At 34.9% G+C, this 24,376-nt stretch overlaps 1 protein-coding gene across 13 annotated transcripts in view; it reads right to left on the bottom strand.

Annotated features, from left to right (window-relative positions):
• The window catches only part of Slc4a7 (solute carrier family 4 member 7), a 95,618-nt gene that overhangs the window by 45,247 nt on the left and 25,995 nt on the right, over positions 1-24,376 (bottom strand). For 5 of the 13 annotated variants that reach the window (XM_048794820.1, XM_048794812.1, XM_048794809.1 and 2 more), the window contains exons 2-7: positions 21,048-21,129; positions 17,658-17,804; positions 9,712-9,850; positions 8,928-9,088; positions 6,727-6,915; positions 3,866-4,234 (exon numbers count right to left, since the gene is read on the bottom strand). In XM_048794820.1, the coding sequence (XP_048650777.1) occupies positions 3,866-4,234; positions 6,727-6,915; positions 8,928-9,088; positions 9,712-9,767 (775 nt within the window). In that variant the 5' untranslated portion in view covers positions 9,768-9,850; positions 17,658-17,804; positions 21,048-21,129. The remainder of the gene's footprint in view (positions 1-3,865; positions 4,235-6,726; positions 6,916-8,927; positions 9,089-9,711; positions 9,851-17,657; positions 17,805-21,047; positions 21,130-24,376) is intronic. The other 8 variants (XM_048794810.1, XM_048794814.1, XM_048794811.1 and 5 more) reach the window with 3 other exon arrangements.

The following is a 24,376-nucleotide window of genomic DNA, read 5'->3' as shown; positions in this document are numbered from 1 at the left end:
TTAGGTTAACATGGATATGCTGTTAAGATTCCTCTGCTTTAACCTTTGTCCCTAAACTTCCAGAACAGTGTCTCTCCTTTGCCCAGGGAGGGAAGAAAAGTTTTCCAGCATTCCTCAGTGGTTTCCACCTATCTCACATTTAAAAAATCAAGGAGAGTCTAAATAAGGCCCCAGGGGTAACTGCTACTATTACAGACTTTTAAGTGCTAAACTGTATTTAATCTGTGGATATACAAGCAAAAGACTGTTTAAGACATAGTTTTCCAGAATAATTCTAGCCACCAGATTTGGGAGAAAGAAGCAGAATGACAGGGCTGTGGAGGAAAGTGAAGACACAAGAAGAAATGATGCAGAACTCAAATGAGGGGAAGACAAAAATGATGTGGAACTCAATGGTGACAAAGCTAGAGGATATGACCTGAAGTGACTTGGCTAGCCTCATTCTTCTTTCAAAATTAGCATGGCAGGTGTACATTAGAGCTTTCCACCTTAATCCTCCTGGGTAGTTCTTCCAAACCTCAGCTAAGTTAAAGCTGTTGTCTTAATCCATAAAGCAAATCTCCCTCCTCCTACAATGAATTCCTAGGGGTCAGAATTAAGTCACCAAAAAATAAAGCTCTCAACCATTTGCACAAATAACTCAGAAAGACTGTATTTATTTGCTTAAAAGAGACTCTGAGGAAAGAATAAGGTGTCTAACAATGGGGTCCACATCTTAGATGTCAGAAAGGGAATTTTCAGATCCTTTCTTCTACAACCTAGCTGCTCAAGTTAGCAAATATTCACTTCATCTTCTTAATAATATTGCTTCTCTTTAAAAAGAAAAAAAAGAAAGTCAGGCATAGTGTCTACAATCCCAGTGACTCAGGAGGCTGAGGCAGGAAGATCACAAGTTCAAGGCCAGTCTTAGTAACTTAGCAGCTCTCTGTCTCAAAATAAAAAATAACATGGACAGGGAACACAGTTCGGTGGTAAAGCACCTCTGGTTTCAACTCCCAGTACAGGAAGGAAAGAGGGAAGGAACAAAGGAAAGGAGGGAGGGCCGGAGAGAGGGAAGGAGGGAGGGAAGGAAAGAATGAAGGGATTATATAAATAAAATCAGCAATGGTTTTTAAATCATACTCTGGTAAATCTATTTCACGTATTGTTTTTTTTTCAAATAGCAAGTCTAACAGAGAAAGATAACTCAAAGGTATCAGTTTTCTGTTATTACAAACTTGAAAGAAGAAATAAAGCAGGGGCTATCAACTCGGGAAAACTATGCTCCAAGAGACATCTAGCAATATTTAGACATAGTTGGTTTTCAATGGGGGGTGATACTGGCAGCTGGTACACAGCGGCTAGAGGCTGCTGAGCATCCTACAAAACACACGTCTACCTCCTCCCACCTAACCATCCAGGGAAGAATTACTCAGTCAGAATGTCAACAATGCAAGGCTGAGAAATACTGAGTTTGGAAAAATACTTACTAAATATGTCTCTTGCAAATAATTATTCTCCCAAGAATAACTGATAGAAAACTACCTCCTTTTTTATTATAGATATGCACAAATCATGACTTCATGACACACAAGTCTACCACATTAGCCTTTCCAATACGATGCTGGGGCCACTCTCCTCCTTGAAGGTGGTATCAGACATCAAGGAAATTCCACTAGAGTTTCAAGGTGCGTTAAGCACCAAACTTGATAAAACAGGAAATAACGCATAGCAGTTGTTATTTTTCTTCAGTAAATACCAACCTTCTACAGATGTCTTCTTAACAGTAATTATGAGTTTCTTTTTGCCTTTAGAAATTCCCCCTTCCCTCCATTTTAATTTCTTCTCTTCAGAAAAGCTGATAAACTCACTGCCAAAAATTCATAGCATGGTTGGACAACACCTGTGATTCTCAATTCTCAGCTAATTGCTTCTTTTATTTCTGTAGGATGGCATAACACAACACTGTGAACCCTTATGCCTCCTCCTTTTTACCCAAAATTTCAGACCCTTATTTCATAACAAAGGAGCTGATAAAACAAGAAACATTCAGAATTACCAATCAATTTGACACAGGTAAAAATAAATGAAAGTTGAAAATCATTTCTGACCCAGAAAAAGGAGAAAATTTTCCTAGCTCTTTTTAGTTAAGAGTACTGATTATTTCTAAGTAATTGTTTCTAGGTGTTTTTTGTCTCCTTTATGTCCAGTTACCTCATTGTTAATCTACACTTTTCATGAAGGAGTAAAAGTCACAATGAAATATAACACAACAGATTTTGTTTTAAGTAGAGCCAAGTTCAAACCCCTGCTTTGGTCATTTACAATATGATACTGACAGTTCTGTTTTTCCTTCATTTGTAAAATGGAGATAATACCAAACTTAAGATACTATTACAAAATTTAGAAATATGATATCTGAAAAATACCTAGGTACTTACTATCAAGCAATTGCAATTATGACTACAATCATAATTAATATTACAACTATTTAGCCACAAAACTTCATTGGTACTTCTAAATGTGTGCATAAATTCTTTCTGCAACTAGAATAACCTTTGATTAAATGTACTTGGTATATCTAGATAAAGCCAATAGGGGGAAAGAGTTTTTTTGTAAAGTGGTAGGAAACAATGATTAGTAGAATTTAGGCTTCCACTTACTAGCTGTGTGTAGTAAGACTCAGAGAAGTTAAACTAACTTGAGTTTTTTAAAACGGGTGTACATACCCAACTTACACAAATGTGTATATTGAATAGGGTAACTGAATCACTGTACTGCCACTGAAGTGTTTAAAACCACAATTAGGCCAAGTGTGATGGCAAAAGCCTATAATCCCAGCTACTTAGGAGAAAGAGGCAGGAGGATCACAAGTTGGAGGCCAGCCTCAGCAACTTAAGGAGACCCTGTCTCAAAATATAATTTAAAAATGGAACTGGGGATATAACTCAAATGATAGAGCACTTGCCTATAATGCATGAGGCCCTAAGTTCAATCCCCAGTACTGAAAAAAAACATTAGTTAGTATTAGTATATATCATTGATGCTTGTCTAAAATGTTTTTTTTTAAAAAAAAAGTTACTAAAAGCACTTTCTTTTTTTTTTTACTAAAAGTACTTTCTAAATACAAATTACATTTTAAAAACTATGAGAATAAATGTTCATATAACCAATGTACAAGAAAGAACCAAAGTTACCATAATCTATAGTCCTTAAATAAGCTGTAACTCTTTTTGCCCATTAAGAAATAATTCCTAATTTACACATAAATATTTATATATGTCCTAGACATAATTGTAGGAACTCTGGTGCTGCAAATCTTACAGATACTTTAGATTAAAGTTAAATATGACATTCAACAAGGAACAACTAAACTTTGTTACAAAATATAACAGCAGCTTTGAAATTAGAATTCCAGAAGTCAGTTATCAGAGAACCTCAAACTTCTCAGAGGCAAAATGAGAAAAAAGAATATAAGATCCTGTCTTTATTTTAAAAGCCTCAAATAAATAAAAGGCACATCATCTCATTGTCTATAAACGTATATGTTCATTTGCCTTATGAGTGAACTGCACAAGAAAAGCCACCATTCTTTAAAAAAAAAAAAAATTAAAAGGAAAATTAAAATCTTGACTGCCTTGACCTCTAAAATTTCAGTGAAAAACTTTGAGGGCTTAAATTATGTGTAGTCTTCTTTGAATTCTTTTTAATAACATAAATATTTAACAATTCTACTCTTTTCTACAATAAAGAAAAAACATGCAGAAGTCAAGATAAATAATTAGCATTATCTACATATGCTGCTCAAGTTATGTGCTGAAAGGCATTCCAAGTGCAAGTGATCCAGAGGCAGAAAGCACCACACATGGAGATTTGGGATAGTTGCCTGAAGTTAAGTCAACATTTTCCTCATTCTTCTGTTCCTGGCCTTTCAGTGCTTCTAAGTCTTCCTCGGGCGGATGAATAACTACTGTGGGAATATCATCACTGGCAGGTGAAACCAGTAGTTCTGGGGCCTGAAGCTGACTCTGTTGGGAACTTCTGGAGGTCAGGCGACTGATGCTAGGGCTGGAAGGAGGACTGTTTTGAGGGGTGGGAACTGGGGTTGTACACCTTGAGCCTGCAGGGGTTCCACCTCTTGAAGAAGGAAGAAGATGACTGAGAAGAAGAGATAAAGGCGATTCTCCTCGCAATGAAAGGTTTGAGGCAGAGAGACCTGTTCGCAAAGAATGGCGGGAGGCTGAAAGGCCTTCCCCTGAGATAAAACAAATAAATGAAAAATGATGAAGTTCACTGCAGACGGCATATGTAGACACAAAAATCAATTTACACCATAAATCACAAGCTTTAAAGGCCCAATATTTCAAATTCATGCTGTGAGGGTTAGCAAATCAATCAGATTTTAAATGTTAGAAAATCACTGAAAAATTATTTAAATGGCAATTAATTCCCTGAACATAGATTTAAAAAAAAAAAAATGTTAATGACAGATTGTAGGGGACAATATTCTGTCACAAATTAGATGACCAATACTCTGCCATTTTTACAAGAAACAAAAATCAATATGAAGTTACTGCTTAAATAATAAATGGCAATTGAGAATACAAAAATAATAAAAATAATATAAAAAATAGAATCCAAACAAAAACTTACTAGAACTAATAATTTATATTTAGTGCATTTTTCCTACATTACACAAAACAGCTGCAGATGTCTTAAAACAAAAGCCCACATTAATATTACCTAAAAATTCTAACCTAAAATTTCTAATCTAAAAAATTTCTAACCTAATATTAATTATTTATAACATTGAGCCAAGGGCTTGGTAGTGCTCAAGTTAAGTTTAATATGTAAGATGTATCAATTATTTTAAAAAGAAAATTAGGTCAATTTGAAAGGATACTAATTATTGAACTCTCTAAAGATATTTATTAATAAATGTCCTAAAGTGTTTGTTTTAACATAGGCACGTTTAACCATATACAATCTTTAAATAATTAACTAGAAAAAAAAGCAGTTTACTCACAATATAATAAGATAATAAGTCTATAATATTTCGAAATGTCATGCAGACTTAAACACCCTATATTTCTATTAAGGTACGTCTTATGGTATATTTAAGCACAGCTTAAAAGAATACCATTCTTTTTTAGGAAAAACATGAGAAATACAACAATCAATCCCATATGACCAAATGATCAAAGCTGCATGCTCAAGAAACCCAGAAATATTAAAAGATTAACCTTTAATCCATAAACAACAACCATTTAGTTAAGAAAAATAAGCTACATGCAGAAAAACTGTTAAATTACAAATACAACAAAATAACATGATGAAAGAGCATTTACAAGAAAACAGCTATTATCTTGTGATTAAAAGGAATCAAATTACAAATGGGAGGATAATCAGAAACCATTGCATAAGGGGAATAAAGATATAATAGGGTGCCTCAGGGTAAATGAATTCATTTTGCCAAACGTGAGAACATATACTATATGAAAGGTGAAAAAGAAAGGTAAATGGTCCCATACAGCTTGCTTTTAATTAAACCTAAGTTTTTTACCCTACTCTAAACTTTTTTATCCCATTCTAAAGGTTCCTTGAATGAACCAAGGCATAATTTTCAACAGATTTAAAGGAGTCAGATTAAGTACAATACACTGAGCTGCAAAAGATGATTACTGTCAACTTGACATATATTAAACTCATGGCTATTTGCCCATATAACGCTTAAAAGTCATACTATTATTTCAGGTCAGAAAAGATGAACAGACACTGTATGCCACACTCCACTCACCATGACTGTAATCCTCATAAGTTTTGGGTAACAGTAGCAGTTAGAGGCAATAATGACCCTCCCTAAGCCACTCTAATCCTCATACCTGAGTCTTCCAGATTCGCTGTTATCAAAGTTCTCCTTGAGAACCAAAATAGAACCCCAGTGATGTATTCTTCTACTTTAGACACAAGAAAATAAGGAAAGGCGACCCTTCCAATGTGCCAGCCTTAAGACACGAACAGAGGAAATGGATATAAAAACGCTGTTTCCACATCCCACATGACCTGCTACCAGCCCAGAAAAGAGGGTGGAGAGCTGAGGCATGTGCACCTGGGCCTGAGCCATTCTCAGTATCCTGAAAGACACCAATAGGTCACCCTTGGTGTAAAACAGGCCTTGTCATAAAAACCTTCCACAAACTCTATAAAGAAAGAGCAGTGAAATCAGAAACACCAAGCCAACAACACTTGTTTTATGCCCAGCGAATATAATATATTCAGGTGGGGGAAAAATTTTCAGGAAAAAAATCTCATACAGGTATAAAGGTTCAACAAGATTTAGAATTTTTAAAAAATTGAACTAAAATTATAGAACAAAATGTATGCCTCTTTAATCAAGTATACAACAAGTCACCTTGAATAGAAACAAAAAAGCAGAAGGAGAAGTAATTCAGGGTAAGGAATCAGTGGTACCATTTAAGTATTACTTAAAGGAAATTAGTTTGTTTCATTTTAACAGAGTGAAGGCTTAATTGTTCGTATCCAAGTGATTTCTAGAGATGATTCTATCATGTTGTTAAAAAAAAAATGACATTTCTAATAGGCACAATAACAAATTATACTAAAAATTATAAAATGACCTATATAATTCTCTGGAAATGTCATCCTTCTTTTCCCAAATGTTAACTGTAACATACTGGAATGCTGTTAGAAGTGTTAGCGAAAACTGGATGCCACAACTTATCTCACCATTCCTTTCAAGCAAGTGAGGGTCAGAATGTTTCTTGCCTATATCTGCAAAAGATCGAACAAGAGGAATCCGACTGGTGAATCTTTTCTCATTCTGGTGATGATGCCTCTTCAGGAGAGCTTCTCTGACATTCTCTCTTATGGACTCATCTAACTGGCCAGAAGCAATCATGTTGTCTAACACCATGTCTATTCAAAGGAAAAACAACAGTTATTGTGGCTAAGCAAACCCTGAAATGCCTGTAACAAAGGAAAAAACAAATTCCAAAGTGAAATCTCAACAAAAATGAGAACCTTAGATTGCTCCAAGAAGTATTACTCTCTCCTAATAGTGGATAATATGCATAAAGATAAATATGAACATTACCCATTCAGTAAAAATGAATAAATTACCGCGACCCTTATTTCACTAAAAACCATTACATTTACAGAGAAGTTACTGTTTTACACTAATAGCCTTCCTAAGGTGGAAAGTGCTTTTCTGTATGGATGCAATGAATTCTACCAAGCTGAGTATTTCATAATATTGACTTCCCAAGATGACAATATTATTAATATTATTAACAATAATATTAAAATATCTCATATTTCTCCTGCAAATTGTTCCAGTAGATGAATAGCTGGACACATTCACTCAGTAACTATTTACTAAGTGCTCACAATGTGCGGGGAACACAGAAGTTTACAATAAAAAGCAAAGTAAGTTTTTGCTCTCATTCTTTCAGAGGTATAAAAACCAATGAGGAAATAAGTAGATAAAACGTCATGAAGCAATAACTCCTAGGAGGAGGAATAACTAGGCTCTGACAGGGATGTGAAAAACGAAGACTGATGGCAATGCCACCTTAAACATTACCGTGGTAACTGGGCTATTTTTACTTTACAAAGTATGCATAAATATTTTCAAACAGTGGCACTAATTTGAGATTTTTTTAAACAGTCAAATTATCAAAACTATAATGATGACTCTGAAAGAAAACTGGAGGAACCAACCTAGAAGGTAAACTATAACAATAACACAATGACAACAGTTTACCATACAAGTAAACACTGAACTATACTATATTTACATTGTATTACATGTTCAATGAGAAACCAAGGTAAGACCCATATGTATACATTCAATATTCCTAATCCTAACTCAATTTTTGACCATTTGTACAAGACAAAATAAGAACTTCTACAATTTAAAGATTTCTAGCACATGGTTAAATCTAATGATCAAGTAACCTTGAAATATTCTAGTCTGAAAAATTCCAGTTAGTTTATAATTTCCTTGAAGATCAAATGCTATAGTGAAAGCCAAACTATCAAATTTACTATCTCTGAACTTCATTTTCATTTTTAGGAATTTTAGTTAAGTGACCAAATAGCTATATCCTAACCATCCTTTTCTACTTCTACTTCCACATTATCCTCTAAATCTCTCTTTCATTTTCATTGCAATACCTGCCACAGCTGACCAACAGAATTGTTTCTAGCTTAGTCTATCCCTAGAGAATAAAAGGATGACTGACTTCTGTTCTAACCTCTTCCTAATCTCAAGCTACCCTGCACTATTGCCAGAACTCCTTGAGCATCCCTCTGGATTTCACTGCCCTCAAACTTAAATACCACTATGATCACCAAAATACCTACACCTGATAAAACCCAACTGTCTTCCCCCAATAATTCAAAATTCATCACAATCTATCTTTATTTTCCCAATATAGCTCCCACTACTTAAGATATGGAATTGGCTTTTCTGGGATTCACACCTATCTATCTATACTTCCCTAGACTTTTCCTCCTGCTGCCTCTTCCTTTGGAACACTTTTTCTCTTGTAGTCCCTGTTCTTTATTCCCATGTACTCAAATTCTATGAATAAATTGTACAATTAATGTTCTCTGTGGATCTTCTCTAGACACCTTGATCCAAAACACAAAGGAAAAAAAAAATTCATTCCTCTGAATTTGCAGAGACTCCATACTTGCTTATGGTATTAGTCACTCTCTTCTTGATACTACAGTCATGTCTGTCCATTTTAACATTCTAATCTCAAAACTTCTTAGAGACCCAAAAAAAGTATCTTTATTTATATGTCTATTCCTCCTACTGCCTCTGAGAAGAACAGAAGTTCAACAGAATTGTTACATAAATGTATAAAATGCCACTTTATTTTCTTAATGCTATTATTTCTCTTTTTATACCCTTTCAATACCTGCTATTTCATCTAGAGTGCTTGCTCTCATGTCTAGCATGACTGTTCCATTTAGGATGCAACTCCTCAGTTCAAAAAGACTGTGCAAAGAGAGAGTTGCCACATAAGGTTTACTCCATCGGTCACCACCATCTTCAACATCCTCTTCAAATTTCAGCCATCTAAAAGAATAATACATAAAAATACTTTATAAATAATGACTATTCCATTTTTTGAACTTTAATAAACATACACTTTCATTTATAAAAAGAAAAAAGTAACCAAAAAACCCATCCCCGGAACAACATTTTCACTACAAACACATTTTCACAAATTAGGCCAATGGTTCACAATGTTTCTTTTTTAGTTATCATAAGTCAGCCTACAAAAAAAAAAAAAAACAAACTTTAGAGTTTCATATTTTCCAATTCTAATCTTATTTTAAACTTAAAAGAATAAAGGACTAGGGCTGGGGTTCTGGCTCAGAGGTAGAGTGGTCTCTTAGCATGGTGTGAGGCACTGGGTTCAGTCCTCAACACCACAAAAAAATAAAATAAAGGGATACTTACTGAATAAATAAATAAATAGATGAAGGGTTAGTTAAGGAAACAGATTTGAAAATAAGGAGAAAAATTAAAGATAAATTTCCAGACACTGACAAGGAAATTCTCTGTTAACTAATTTAAAGCACTTGATATATTCCATAATTTCAACTTAATATATTTATTATCAAAAGAAACCAAGTCAAGTCAATTTTTAACAATCTATCTTTATTTTCCCAACATATAAGAATCAGCAGCATTACCTGGCAGTTTCTTTCCATTCATATTCTTCTCCATCTCTGTAACATAGTTCATCCATTTCCGTGAAGAGATCGTGGGGAATGTGTTCTTCATCGTCATCTTCAGTACCAAGGATGAACTGAACTCTCTGGGAGGGTGTATCTTGACAAAATAAAATTTAAATACAAAGTTTTCCTCCACTCACTCAAATATATATTCACAGTTCTCAAAGTGAAATAGTTGCTATAAACAAATATATTTCATCAAAATTTTCTTTTGATTATTAAAATACTATAATTTTAGAAGAAAACTAGGACCAACAATCCAGACCCCCCCCAAAAAAAAAGTTATCACAAGATCACCATTACAAAGAAGAAAAAATATGTTTAAAAAAGTCAAACTAATGTATAACTAATCTAAAACAAACAAAAATAAGCAACATCCAAAACATGGAGTGCTACACTCAAAGTCAGGAATTTTTTCTCATCAAAAACGCATGGGTGGGCAGAGGCTGGGGCTCAGTGGTAGAACGCTTACCTCACATGTGTGAGGCACTGGGGTCGATCCTCAGCTCCATATACACAAATAAATAAAGATATTGTGTGTCTATCACAAGTAAAAAAATATTTTTAAAAAAATTCCTAGAAGGACTGGGGTTTTAGCTCAGTGGTAGAGCGCTTGCCTAGCAAGTGTGGGTTCAATTCTCAGTACCACATATAAATAAGTGAATAAAATAAAGGTCCATCAACAAACAACAACAACAAAAAAATGGGAGCCAAGTGCAGTGGCATACACCTATAATCCCAGTGACTCGGAAGGCTGGGGCAAGAGGACCAGGAGTTCAAAGACAGCTTCAGAAACTTAGCAAGGCCCTAAGCAACTTAGTGAAACTCTCTCAAAATAAAAATTTAAAAAGGCTTGGGATGTGGCTTAGTGTTTAAGTGCCCCTGGATTCAAAGCATGGTACCAAAAACAATTAAAATGAATAGAAATGTTAGACAAGATAGAACATTTAAATATAGCTAAAGTCAAGAAAAATATAAAATATAGCTAAGTTCAAGAGAAAAAAAAAAAAAAGAAAATCTCCTAGTGTAAAAAAACAATGAAAAACTCAAAGTTACAAGTATACAGGAACTAACTTTTCTAACTGTCCCTACTGCCATGGGAAAACAAAGCTATGAGCTAGGGGTTGAGAGGTAGGACAGGTCACTGCAAGAAGCAGATATCCAACTGACAACATCTAGAAATAGACAATGTGTGTAGTACAGGGTCCCTAAAGACAGAAACTTGCATAAATATTAGTTTGGGACAGTTAAGGGGCCTAAGGCTTTCAATGTGAAAAAAAAAAAAAAAATCAAACTGCTGAATATGAGAAATGAGTTCACACTGAACATTTAAGCCTAAGTAAATGTCCTCCAGGTATTTGTGGATGTAATAAACAGGACATGACAACAGGTTAAGGAGCAGATCAGAGAGAATTGTTAAAGGAAAAGACGAATCTGAGAAAATTCTACAGAATGAGAAACAAAGACGGAAAACACAAAAGGTTAAGCAATATGGAACAGAATATAAAGGTCTAACAAGAAGAGCTCCAGAAAGAGGAAAATATAAGGAGAAAGGTGAGAGGCAATCTGAAAAATTTCCAGTATGTATATGACATGGTCTTCATACTGAAGGAATACCCTGGGACCTATACAGAAGAAATGAAAACATATGACTAAATTTTTCTACTGTTTTGAACTTTCCAGCATTTAGATCTTGCACATTTGTTGCCAGTTATTCTTAAAGAATATTACTAGTGCTACCATAAATGGCACTGTACCCAGAGGGAAAAAGAACTGATTTTATAGACTGCAATCTTGCTAAACTCACTTATTACTTCCTTCCACATTTTGGGAGGCTGTTTTGGATTTGCTACCTGTATGATCCTGTATCTGTAATAAAGACAATTCAAATTCTTTCATGGCAATCTGTACGCCCTTTAGGTGCTCAAGTACAATACGATATAAAAGTGGTCAAAGAGAACATCTTGCCTTTTTCCTAATCATAGGGGAAAAGCACTAATCTTTCACCATTAAAAGTGATATTGAAAGCACACACCTGAGGATAAGGCAGGAGGATCACAAGTTTGAGTCCAGCCTCAGAAATTTAGCAAGGCTCTAAGCATCTTAGTGAGACCTTATCTCAAAATAAAAATAAAAAGGGCCAGGGCCAGGCATGGTGGCACATACCTACAATCCCAGCAACTCAGGAGGCTAAGGCAAGAGGATTTCAAGTTCCAGGCCAGCCTTAACAACTTAGTGAGGACCTAAGCAACTTAGTGAGACCCTGTCTCAAAATGAAAAATAAAAAGGACTGAGACTATAGCTCAGTGGTAAATACACCCCTGGGTTCAATCCCCAGTACTGGTCTTATTTTTTATCAGCTTGACATAGTTTCTGTCTATTTCTAGTTTGCTTAATTAAAGTTTTATCATAAAAGGGAGTTGAATTTTGTTAAAGGTTTATTTTAGATGTATTAAAATTATTATATAAGTTTTCTCCTTTGTACTACTTACTTACACTGATAGATGCTTAAATTTTAAACCAACCTTACACTCCCAGTTGGTTATCAAATTAGTGTCATATTTTTGCCGTAACAAATTACCAAAAACTTGGTGGCTTACACAACACAATTTTATTCTCTTACTAGTGTTTTGCAGACCAGAGGTCCAAAATGAGTGTTACAAAGCTAAAATCACAGTGCTGGTGGGGCTGGTTCCTTCCAGAGGATCTAGGGGAAAACCTGTCTCTTAACTTTTTCCAAATCTGAATACTACAACCACTTTTTTCTTTCCTCACATCTATTCCCAGTCTGATATGCTGACCTCCTCTATTACCAAAGACACCTATGATTATATCAGGCTTACCTGCGTAATACAGAATAACATCCCCATTTCAAAATCCTTAACTGCGTCTGCAAAGTCCCTTTTGCCATCTCAGGCAGCACGTACATGTTCCAGAGATTAACATATAGATATCTTGGAGGCATTATTCAGCCTAGGTCTGTCTATTATGACATATTATTCTTTTTAAATATTGCAGGATAAGATCTGTTTTTATTTTGTTCAGGATTTCTGAATCTACAATCACAGGAAGTATTTTGTCTGTAGTTTCACTTTCTTGCAATATCTGTCTAGTTTTGATATTAGGGTAATGCTGAATTCATAACATGAAATTACAAAGTGTTCCCTTCTCTTAAATTTTCCAGCAAAGACTATTAGTTCTTTTTTTACATGTTTCTTTGAAATCGTTCCTGAAATCATCTGGCAGTAAATTTATTGTGACAATGTTTTTCGACTATACAAACTCAATATCTTTAATAAGTTTATACACTTCAGCTTGGTCATTTATATCCTCTTTCGTTTCCTCCCTCCCTTCCTTAGTCCCTCCTCTCTTTCTTTTCTTGAAGTGGTGGGGAATCAAACCCAAGGACTCATGTACACTCAACAGGCACTCTACCACCAACTTGCAACCCCAGCCCTGTGGTTTATATTCATAAAGGATTGTGCCCATTTCATCTAAACTATCCATTTTGCTGGCACAAAGACATTCATAATGATTCCTTATTAGCCTTTCAGTGGTGTCGGTACAGAAAATTATTTTATTCCCCCTCACTTGATCAGAATGTTTATTAATTTTACTGATCTTTCCAAAGAATCAAACTTTGGCCCAAATGAATCTTGATGTGGGGAAAAGGGTATACTTGTACATTGCTGGTGGGACTGCAAATTGGTGCCGCCAATTTGGGAATGGAACCACCATTTGACCCAGCTATTGCCCTTCTTGGACTATTCCCTGAAGACCTTAAAAGAGCGTACTACAGGGATACTGCCACATCGATGTTCATAGCAGCACAATTCACAATAGCTAGACTGTGGAACCAACCCAGATGCCCTTCAACAGATGAATGGATAAAAAAAAATGTGGCATTTATACACCATGGAGTATTACGCAGCACTAAAAAATGACAAAATCATGGAATTTGCAGGGAAATGGATGGCACTAAAGCAGATTATGCTTAGTGAAGCTAGCCAATCCCTAAAACACAAATACCAAATGTCTTCTTTGATATAATGAGAGCAACTAAGAACAGAGCAGGGAGGAAGAGCAGGAAGAAGAGATTAACATTAAACAGAGACATGAGGTGGGAAGGAAAGGGAGAGAAAAGGGAAATTGCATGGAAATGGAGGGAGACCCTCATTGTTATACAAAATTACATAAGAGGTTGTGAGGGGAATGGAAAAATAAACAAGGAGAGAAATGAATTACAGTAGATGGGGTAGAGGGAGAAGATGGGAGGGGACGGGAGGGGGGATAGTAGAGGATAGGAAAGGTAGCAGAATACAACAGTTACTAATAGGGCATTATGTAAAAATGTGGATGTGTAACCGATATGATTCTGCAATCTGTATTTGGGGTAAAAATGGGAGTTCATAACCCACTTGAATCTAATGTATGAAATATGATATGTCAAGAGCTTTGTAATGTTTTGAACAACCAATTAAAAAAAAAAAAAGCTTAAATCACTTTCATCTTCCTTTTCTGATGAAAGGATTAAGTGGCACAATTTTGCCTCCAAGCACTGCTTCAGGTGCATCTTCCAGTTCTCACTTTGCACAGTGCCATGCTGAAAGAAACATGCATACATCAGAATCACATCCCCTCTGGAGAAGACTCTACATCAGTTACTTGCCTATACTGTGTTTTTATTTCAGTGAGTTCAAAATTGTCTCTACTTCTGTTACGATGGCTTCTTTAACCCATGACTACTAAGAGTTTGCTAGGTTCCATGCAGGTCCCCCTCCCCGTGTTATGGCCTGGAAACTATGTTTAGGCAATAAACTCAGGCAATCTCATTTGCTTCTTTTAGCTATCACAGTCCTGTGCTGCCTGTTACCCAACATCTGGAACTATAACTTGTTTCCTATATTATATAACTATAACTTGTTTCATATATTATATCCAGTTTTCTATCTATTTAAAATGGAAGGTCAGGTACAATTCCGGTTACAAGAATATTAAATTCTGGGGACCTAATATACAATATGGTGACTACAGTTAATAAAACTGAATTGAATATTTGAAGTCTACTAAGAAAGTAGACCTTAAATGTCCTCACCACACACAAAAAAGCAACTATGTGACATGAGAATATACTAATTAACTTGACTGTGGTAATCATTTGACAATGTATCCATATATCATGTTATGTATCTTAAATACATATAATTTGTATTTGTCAATTATACCTCAATAAAGCTGGTGAGGGGTACACTCATACATTGCTGGTGGAACTGCAAATTGGTATAACCACTATGGAAAGCAGTATGGAAATTCTTTAGAAAACCTGGAATGGAATCACCATTTGACCCAGATATCCCCCTTGTAGCTTTACACCTACAGGACTTAAAATCAGCCTACTACAGTGAGGCAGCCACATCAATGTTTACAGCAGCTCAATTCACAACAGCCAAACTATGGAACCAACCTAGATGCCCCTCAACAGAAGAATGGATAAAGAAATTGTGGTATATATACACAACGAAATACTACTCAGACTTAAAGAAGAATGAAATTATGACATTTCTGGTAAGTGGATGGAACTGGAGAATAACATGCTAAGCAAAAAAAGTCAATCCCAAAAACCCAAAGGATGAATGTTTTCTCTGATATGCAGATGCTAATTCACAATGGGGACATGGAGAACAGAGGTACTTTGGATTAGATAGAGAGAAATAAAAGGAGGGGAAATATGGGGGTAGAAAATAGAATAGAAGCAATCAGACATCACTACCCTGTGTGAATATATGATTACATGACCAGTGTAACTCTACATTATAAATAACCAGAAGAACGAGAAGTTATACTCCATTTATGTATGATGTGTCAAAATGCATTCTACTGTCATGTATAAAACCAATCAGAATATTTTAAAATGTTCCTTTAAAAAAAGTAAAAATAAAAACTAAAGCTAGTGGCAGAAGAACCAGTGGGAAAATAACAAAAAGGATAAAGTACAAAATAAAATGGAAGAGAAAAGTCAGTCCTTTTTATTCCATTATATCTACAATCAAAAGTCCTGTGTAATCTTTTTTTAGAAATAAGAAAGAAGGGACATCATTCATAGCACTTTAGAGGACACAAATTGGTAGTTAATAATTAAATCCACTTCAGGGACATATATCTTTTCTAGGAATAATTACTATAAAAAAAAGTCAAAAACTTCCAACATCATAATTTATTTTCAAACCACTATACTTAGACATTTAATCCCATATCATTGCTTGAAAAATCAAGTTACCAACCTTAGTGAACATGTAAACACAGTTTAGTAAAAAAGTATTTCCATTCATAAAAATATTATGTGCCTTTTATTCAGTATGAATTGTAGAAGTTTACTGATCCTCTCCCAGATGACACTAAGATATCCTAAACTGGACAGGTACATCATATGGAACAGTGAAATATTTCTAAAATTACTTCATATTAAAGTTCACAAGCCATTCTTTTTAATTGGTATCCATTTTCCCTTTGCCAGTTACATGGCCTTTGCTGATTACAAGACCATTTAATATTTTATTAGGTTATCACTGTCTCTTAGAGATTCTAAAGAGATGCCTGTCATTTAGCCTCTCTAAAGTTTCCTAATCTATAAAATGCATAATATCTTTAGCCTCTCTAAAGTTTCCTAATCTATAAAATGCATAATATCTATCTTTTAAAACTGATGAGAAAGGTCTGAAGGTGTAGTTCAGTGGTAGAGTGATTACCTAGCAAGTATGAAGCCCTGAATTAGATCCCTGGCACCACAAAATGACAACAAAAAACAACTCTATTGCAAAAATTAAATACTAGCACATGTCAAAGGATAGGTGGAATGTTTGCAACTGAATTTTTTTAAAATACATGACAATAGTGGAATGCATTACACTCATTACTACCCATATACAGCACAATTTTTCGTAACTGTTTATAAAGTATGTTCACGCCAAATTATGCCATTATTTTACTAGGCCATCAGTATTTGTCTCATGTTCATGTCGTAGCTATATTATACATGGTAACGTTTTCATTTTATGGTTCTTCACAAAAACCTTGCTTTAGCATAGCACACAAGTGCCTGTAAGGGTACAGCTCACATAGCTTTACTAGAAAGCACTCGCTGAGACTATAGTGTAGACATGGCCACATGGGCCCATAACAGCCTACAAACTGAAGACCTCCTATATGTCAAGGAAGTATCATACCTGCACAGTTATTGTTTTGGGGCTCTTCTTTCCCACTGAGTCTCAGGGCCACTTAAATTACCACATTCAATCCCTATGACATTAGAGATTAACATTCTCTTTCCTTTACATCTATATCTATATCTGATTTCTGTTAGTATTTGCATAATTCTCTGCTTTTATGTAACAAATGAATCCCTATTCTTCTACATAGACAATACTGTCAAATGAGAGCACTCTTTTCGGAGCAGATAATCAAGTAATGTAGCCTCATGAATAAAAGCTTCTAGCCAAAAATTATGGTTTAAAAGGACTTAAGGTTCCTGTAATGAACCTTGGTATTCCAGATGTCTGTTCAATACATATGCAAGTAATTAAATATATGGCAGAGAAAAGGATATAAAATCCTCCTAAATTGAAAGTTAAATGACAAAGCCCACCTTTTATTATGCCAAGGCTGAAAAACAATGAAGAAAACAAAGCCCTCCACCTTTAATTTTTTCATTTATACCAAGTTCTTCACCTATTAACCAAATATCTTTCTTGTTCAAAGAAAATTCTGTAATTGGTATCTCCAATGTACATAATGTGGCTAAATTACTACAGATAGACAATTTTTAAAAGAATGGGTTCAATTAAAAAGTTAAGATACTTTCCAGGATAAGAATTCAAACTGTTAATAGATCAACTGTTTTCTCTTACCATAAGAAGGAGATTCCCGTCCATCTTCCTTATCTGATTCTTTATCTTTCCTTCTCCGGTGGTGATGTTTGTGCCCACGATGCCTGTGCCGCCGCCTACTCTCCTTACTAAATGGGACGTGAACTCCAATATACACAGCTCGGTGACCTATTAAAAGATTCAGAAACAAACTGATGGTTTCCAAAAGAGAAAAGTGCTGGCATTCATAAAAGTGCACCAAAATTTACTGTTAACAAAGAATTATTTAAAAGTTCATAAAACTAACAATGAGAGTCTTCGTTACCCCTCTTATTTTACAGAGTACTACACAAAATGCTATGCCCAAGGGGTAATACCACTAATTATTATAAGATATATAGATGATCTATGTAAATAAGCATTATTTTGTACCTCTAAAAAGATACTTTGAGAAAGAAGAGCTAAGTTCATATGAAATAATATTATACAAACATAAGTTTATTCGACATTTAAAGCTAACCTAATTAATAGAGGTCTTTGAAGGGTACATTTATTGATTATTAAATACTTTTCAATACATTTGACATGTTAATAATTATAAATATTAACTTATTTTAGATGTTTTGGATAAAGATCCAAATTACTAAGGATTGTATCAAAGGTAAATGATCCAAACACTCCAACTAAAGGATAGAAACTGTCGGATAAAAAGCAATGCAGTTACTGTATACTGTTAAGACAGAAAAAGCTACTACTAATATTGTATGATCCTGATTACATTTTAACCAAGAAAACCAAGTTATGAAAGGCAGTATCTGCTTTCGCTCACTAAAAGAAACTAAATCAGGGAACAAAAGAGCAAGTAGCAGTATGTCAACTGTTGAGAGAAAAGGATATGACTTCTTTGAAAAGTTTAATAAGAGAGGTTCCTATCTAAGTTGTGTTGAGTAAAGAGGGACAAGGTTCAGGTTCCGTGGCTCACAGTGACTCAGAAAGTTGAGCCAGGGCACCCACAAGATGCAAGAACTTAGACCCTTTCATTTAAAAAAAGGATGGGGGGAGCTGGGGATACAGCTCAGTAGTAGAACCCCTAGGTTCAAACCCCATCCCTTTCCCCTAAAATGAGGGACACAAACAACAAGTTGAACTAATGAGTCACAAAAAAAACATCTGATATAGTTACTTTTTGCCTTTATATACAAAATTTTAAATATGCTGAAATAATAAATTTAATGATATTCTTCTCCTAACAAATTCCATTAAGATGATGAAGAAATAAATATTTATCAGTCATTCATTCTATATTTGTAAATTTGATGACTAAAATTTCCTTGGAACCCCAAAATCAATACTTATAGAGATACTGAGTTCATCTGTGGACACACACAGAGTAGCAAAAAGTTTGGGTAGTTGCCTAAGGTTCATGTTTCCAGCCAAGGCAAAAAAGGCAACATTCTTTTTCAGTTGGCAATACATTAATGTCAATAAAGTGCATAAGCAGTCAAGCATAGTGGTGTGCACCTGTAATCCCAGCTATTCAGGAAGCTGAGCCAGCACTTTCCCTAGCACATAGTAATAAGCATCTGATAAATCTGTATAGAAATTAAATCTCAAATTATTAAAAATAAAATTTTATCAGAAATTTCTGAATTTCAAAATTATTTATATAGGACTTCTTTGGGGAATGACAGAAATTTCCTGGAACCAAAGCAGTGACAGCTGCACAACACAGTGGATATTAACAATGAAGAGCATACTTTAAAGGGGTAAATTCCACTTCATAAGAATTATACCTCAGCAAAGAAACAATGGCAAAATTCAGTGACTTCACCATTTTATTTCAGTGAAAATAAATATTTCCTTCTGAATACCAAGAAGAATAGAAATTAAAGAGTAAAATTCCTATCCCTGTGCACTGGGAATTATAAAGTTGTTACTCCAATTAGTACTAATGGGTCTTGGCACACAAGCCACAATGCACCAAGATAAAAATAAATAGTTTGCAGTTCAGAAAGGCCAGATAAACCAGATAAGAATACTCCGAAATCCAAAGATTAGAAGATTGGGCCTTATTGCTTTTTCTGCTTTTGTTTTGTCTTCAGTGTCTTCTGTTACAGATTGTCTCCTTCTTCACAGAAGCCCTACTAAACCTAGACTTTTAAAGTTATTTGAAAATAAATAAATCTCAGGGTGTAAATGAGAACTCTTGTTTGTCTCTTTCCACCTCCTTCTTAAAAGCAACAGATTAACAGTCTGTATACAACCAGCTCTCAGATTTTAACATGCAATTCCTAAAGAGATCCCAAAAATGTCTATCAAAACATTTTCTATGAACAGCGACTTAATCTTAAGTTCAACATTGACATCATCAATAAGTCATGTTGCTGCAATGCTCACAGACATGATGCACGGAGATGGGCACATTCCTTCTACAGTACATTATCCATGTCAGTCTATTCATGTGACAACATCAGACAAACCAAAACTGAAGATCATTGTTCAAAATATTTTACCACTCCTTTTCAAAAGTGTTATAGTCATGAAAGACAAGGAAAGAAGAAAAACTGTTAAGAGACTAAGGAGACATAACAACTAAATGTATGGTTGAATCCTGAACTGGATCTTGGAACAGAGAGGAAAAAAAAAATTATGGGAAAAAAATTGATGAATTCTAAATAAAATCTATGGTTTAGTTAATAGTAAACTAGCAGTTAACCAATTACTAATTAAGTTAGTATTTAACCTAGTTCATTTCTATACTTTCGCTAATGTACACTGAATATGCAAAAATCAACACTCCTGATACTGGGAGAACCCAGGTGAAGTGCTTATAGAAGTGGCCTGTACTATCTTGGCAGCTGCTCTGTGTATCTAAAATTATTTCTTCCTGCCTAGAGAAAGTGGCTGGACCAGTAACTCCCTTGCTCGACAATTTTGCACAGGGGTTACTATAGCATTTTAAGAGGCTGACGTAACAGACCTATAAAATAAGCATGTAGATGACAACTAATAATAACTGTGGCTTATTAGTTGGGCACTCCAGCATGCTCATAATTCAAATTACCCAGTCAGCCAGAAATGAGACAATAGAATTAACTGATTTTGTATCTGTGGCCATTCAGTTTTCCAAGTAATAATAATGATCGGTGAGGTCTGAGATGCTCTCTGAAATCCATCTTATGCCATGATAGAGTCTGTCTAGCAAATAAATAATCAGGGAATGTTCCATTTCTACACACAGATGGTGGCTGCATGGGTGTTTGCTACATTGTTACTCTACATTATACTGAAAATGTGTCCAGCCCTCTTCTAAATGTATGCTCTCCCCCACAAGAGTAAAGAAAAGTGTCTCAAGAAACAGTAGGTAAAACTTAAAGAACAAACAATCAGTAATTTCAGCTGCTAATAAGCATACTATTTTAACAAACTTACTTTCTAGTTCTTCTTTTTCAAACTTGGTGTTTACAGTTGAGCTAGTTTTGCCAAGATCCACAACAGCTTCTTCATCAGGACCCTAAAAACAAATCATTATTATTGTGAAACAGATATATACTGAGAACATACTGTGTATATCATTCAAAGTGGGCAAAAAATTTTAAAACAAGACTATTTTCTCTCAAAGAAAAGAATTCTTAGAGCTAACTATAATCCTTATAAAGTATACTTTGTTTTTTTTAAGTCCACAGACCATTCAAAATCTCATAGTAAGAACAGAGGTGGCAAAGATTTTTAAATGGTCTTCTGCGGAAGTTACTTTATCCTCAATAGAAAGAACTTCCAGGGTCAGAGATTCATGAAAGCCTGTTGTGAGGGGAACACTTTCATGTTAATATGGAAGGCTTTCTTGATTTTTTGCTCTTACACCTTCTAACAGCAATATTCGATTGGATTACACTTAGACCCAAAATATAGTACCATTTTCACTTATAAATTAACTAAATCAATGAAAGCTAGGGTTTTTTTTATTATTATTATTTTCCCACAAAAGAAAAGGTGTGCCAAGTTGGGCATGATGACACATGCCTATAATCCCAGAGGTTCAAGAGGCTGAGACAGGAGGATCTCAAGTTCAAAACCAGCCTCAGCAATCTATCAAGGCAAATCTCTGATACCAAAACAAAAGAAAGAAAAGCTATACCAAAATTTTAAACTCTAAGGAAATTCTACCTTTCAGGTGTGAAAATTCATCTTTATCAATCTTTTTATTTTGTTCCATTCTTTAATACAACAAAAAAAAAAAAGCATGTTTTTGTAATATCTATTGTAAATTTTGTGTTGTTGTTTTGTTTTGTTTAGTGTGTGGTCCTGTGGATTGAACACAGAAGCACTTACTTTACAATTAAGTTACATTCCCAACCCCTTTTATTTTATAGGGCCTTGCTAGATTGCTGAGGTTAGCCTCAAACCTGCAATCCTCCTCCCTCAGCCTCCAGAGTTGCTGGGATTATAGGCATTGCACCACCACACCCAGCTACACAGACTATTTTTTAAAGAATAGAATTTCAGTTTTAACTTCCTTGTCAAATTCTAACAACTTTGAAAAGAATATTATAATCATCATTAACTACATATTATGAACTTAGCACACATGACTGTGTGTCACAGATGAACAAAGTCCCTTCTCTCAAAAAGTTCAATTCTAGGTTCAGATAGGATCAGCTGTAGCTGGCTCTGGATCAGTGTTTAGCATGAGCTGTTGGAGGAGTCCTATAAGGGAACACCTGCCCCAAACTTAACAGTGCTAAACCTTCAGCTTGAAGCCTTCTTTAAGCATATACAAAGTAATCTTATACACAATTTTCCTTCACTATCCAAATTTTATTTTTTTTAATTTATATTAATACTATTACTATTAATCAGGAATTGAACTCAGGGGTGCTTAACCACTGAGCCACTTCTCCAGGCCTTTTTTTATTTTGAAATATTGTCTCCCTAAGTTGCTTAGGGCCTCACTAAATTGCTGAGGCTGACTTTAAACTTGGAATCCTCCTGCCTCAGCCTCACCACCTGAACCATGAGGATTAAAAGAGTGTACCACCACACCTGGCTCACTATCCAAACTTTTAATGTCTAAATTCACACTATCTAAACTCAAACTGAATTGATTTGCTAAATTTTTCAAGTAAATTCCCTGCTGTCCAAACTCCACTGTTTGTTACCCAAAACTCAGAACCAGGCACAGTATATTAAGACCTTCTAATATCCAAAAAAAAAAAAAGAGATCTGGATATCAAGAGATACTTGTACATGATTCTGAAAAACTGATATTTGATTTATACAGGAAAGTGGGAGAAGTTATGACTTGCTAAGGCTCCACATTTAAAGGAGGGGAAACAGGCTGAAAAGAATCGCAATTTCATGTAATGGACTATGAAGGAAGGCAGACAACAGTATATATGTTTAATCAAATGGCTTCATAGTTCTTCACACTTCCTTAGAAATAAGGAAAGGCCAAGCAGGAAACCAAACCTAATGCCAAAAGCCCAAGAATGAGTAGCTATTAATTACCAACTACTAACGAAGTCACACTCTAAATAAAACCATTAGCTAGCCTTCAACAACAGCATGTCATCCGATTCCTAAGCACATATAGGTACAAAAGACAAATTCTCTCCTAGAGACAGAAATTGTATCCTGAGAGGCAGCATACTGTCTATTCCAAAAGGAATTAACGGTTCCCGTTTTAAACTTTCATTTAGCCAGCACAACTGCCAGGATAGGAAGCAAAACAATACAATTAACTCTCACCTTCAGACAAACAAATCATTTATTTCTCTGCAACCATACTTACATATTGAGATCTACTAACAACCCTACTTAGTTAACACTGAAAATAGTTTGTTAGGCAATCTATTATTTATTTTATAATAAATTCACATTTTATCACTACCTTATGTTTAGTTTAAAAAAAATACCCTTTGACCTTTAAACATCTATCATAGAAAAATATTTCCATATGTGCAAAAACTGGAATGTAAAAACAGGGTGCTCATCAACATCTCTCATGCTCTACCCAGCTTGCTCCCACTAGTCACTGTGAAGCCTGGGGCAAGTCATTCAACCTCTCTGAACTCTTTATTTTCATTGTAGCAGATGCCTAATAATGAAAAACATGGAACAAAAATGTGTCAATAAAAGGAAGATACACTAAGGAACACATAGTACACATAGTGTACTAAGGAACACTATGACATTTTGAAAAACAGACCTAAAAAAAAAGTAAGTAGATCTAAATGTACCAATACAAAAAGATCAAGGGTACAGATTCAGTGAAACAATAAATTATAGAGAAATAAGATCACATGTTAAAAACTCACAGTACTAAACCAAAATTTTATTTCTATATGTTCATGCCTCCATACATATTTACTTATATTAAGGAAAAAAGGAAAAGATCTAAAAGGACCCATACCAAATTGTTAACTACTTGTTTGTGGAAAAGGAACTGGGTTTGAAAGACAATCAAGTTACAATGTTATTTTATTGTTATCTTTAGTTTTCAATTATAACATTTTCATGTTTAACTTGCCTTACAAACTAAAACTAAAATTTTTAAAGCCTAAAAATCTTACAGCACTAACATTGAAAAAAAGGGGGGGGAGTGTTACACATGCCTTTCTTCCCTCCTTTAAAGCATCACCCAGTTTTTTGACTGTGAAAATGAATAGGAAAGGCAACATCTCCTATAAATGCCAGCATCAAGCGGGCTACACACACTGGCCATGGCTGGGAGTGGGGCACGAGGGCGGGGTGCGGGGAGG

Source organism: Marmota marmota, unplaced genomic scaffold, assembly GCF_001458135.2.
Source record: "Marmota marmota marmota unplaced genomic scaffold, marMar, whole genome shotgun sequence".
Lineage (NCBI taxonomy): Eukaryota > Metazoa > Chordata > Mammalia > Rodentia > Sciuridae > Marmota > Marmota marmota.
Note: the sequence above shows the minus strand (reverse complement) of the source record. Positions and strands in the feature narration are given on the sequence as shown.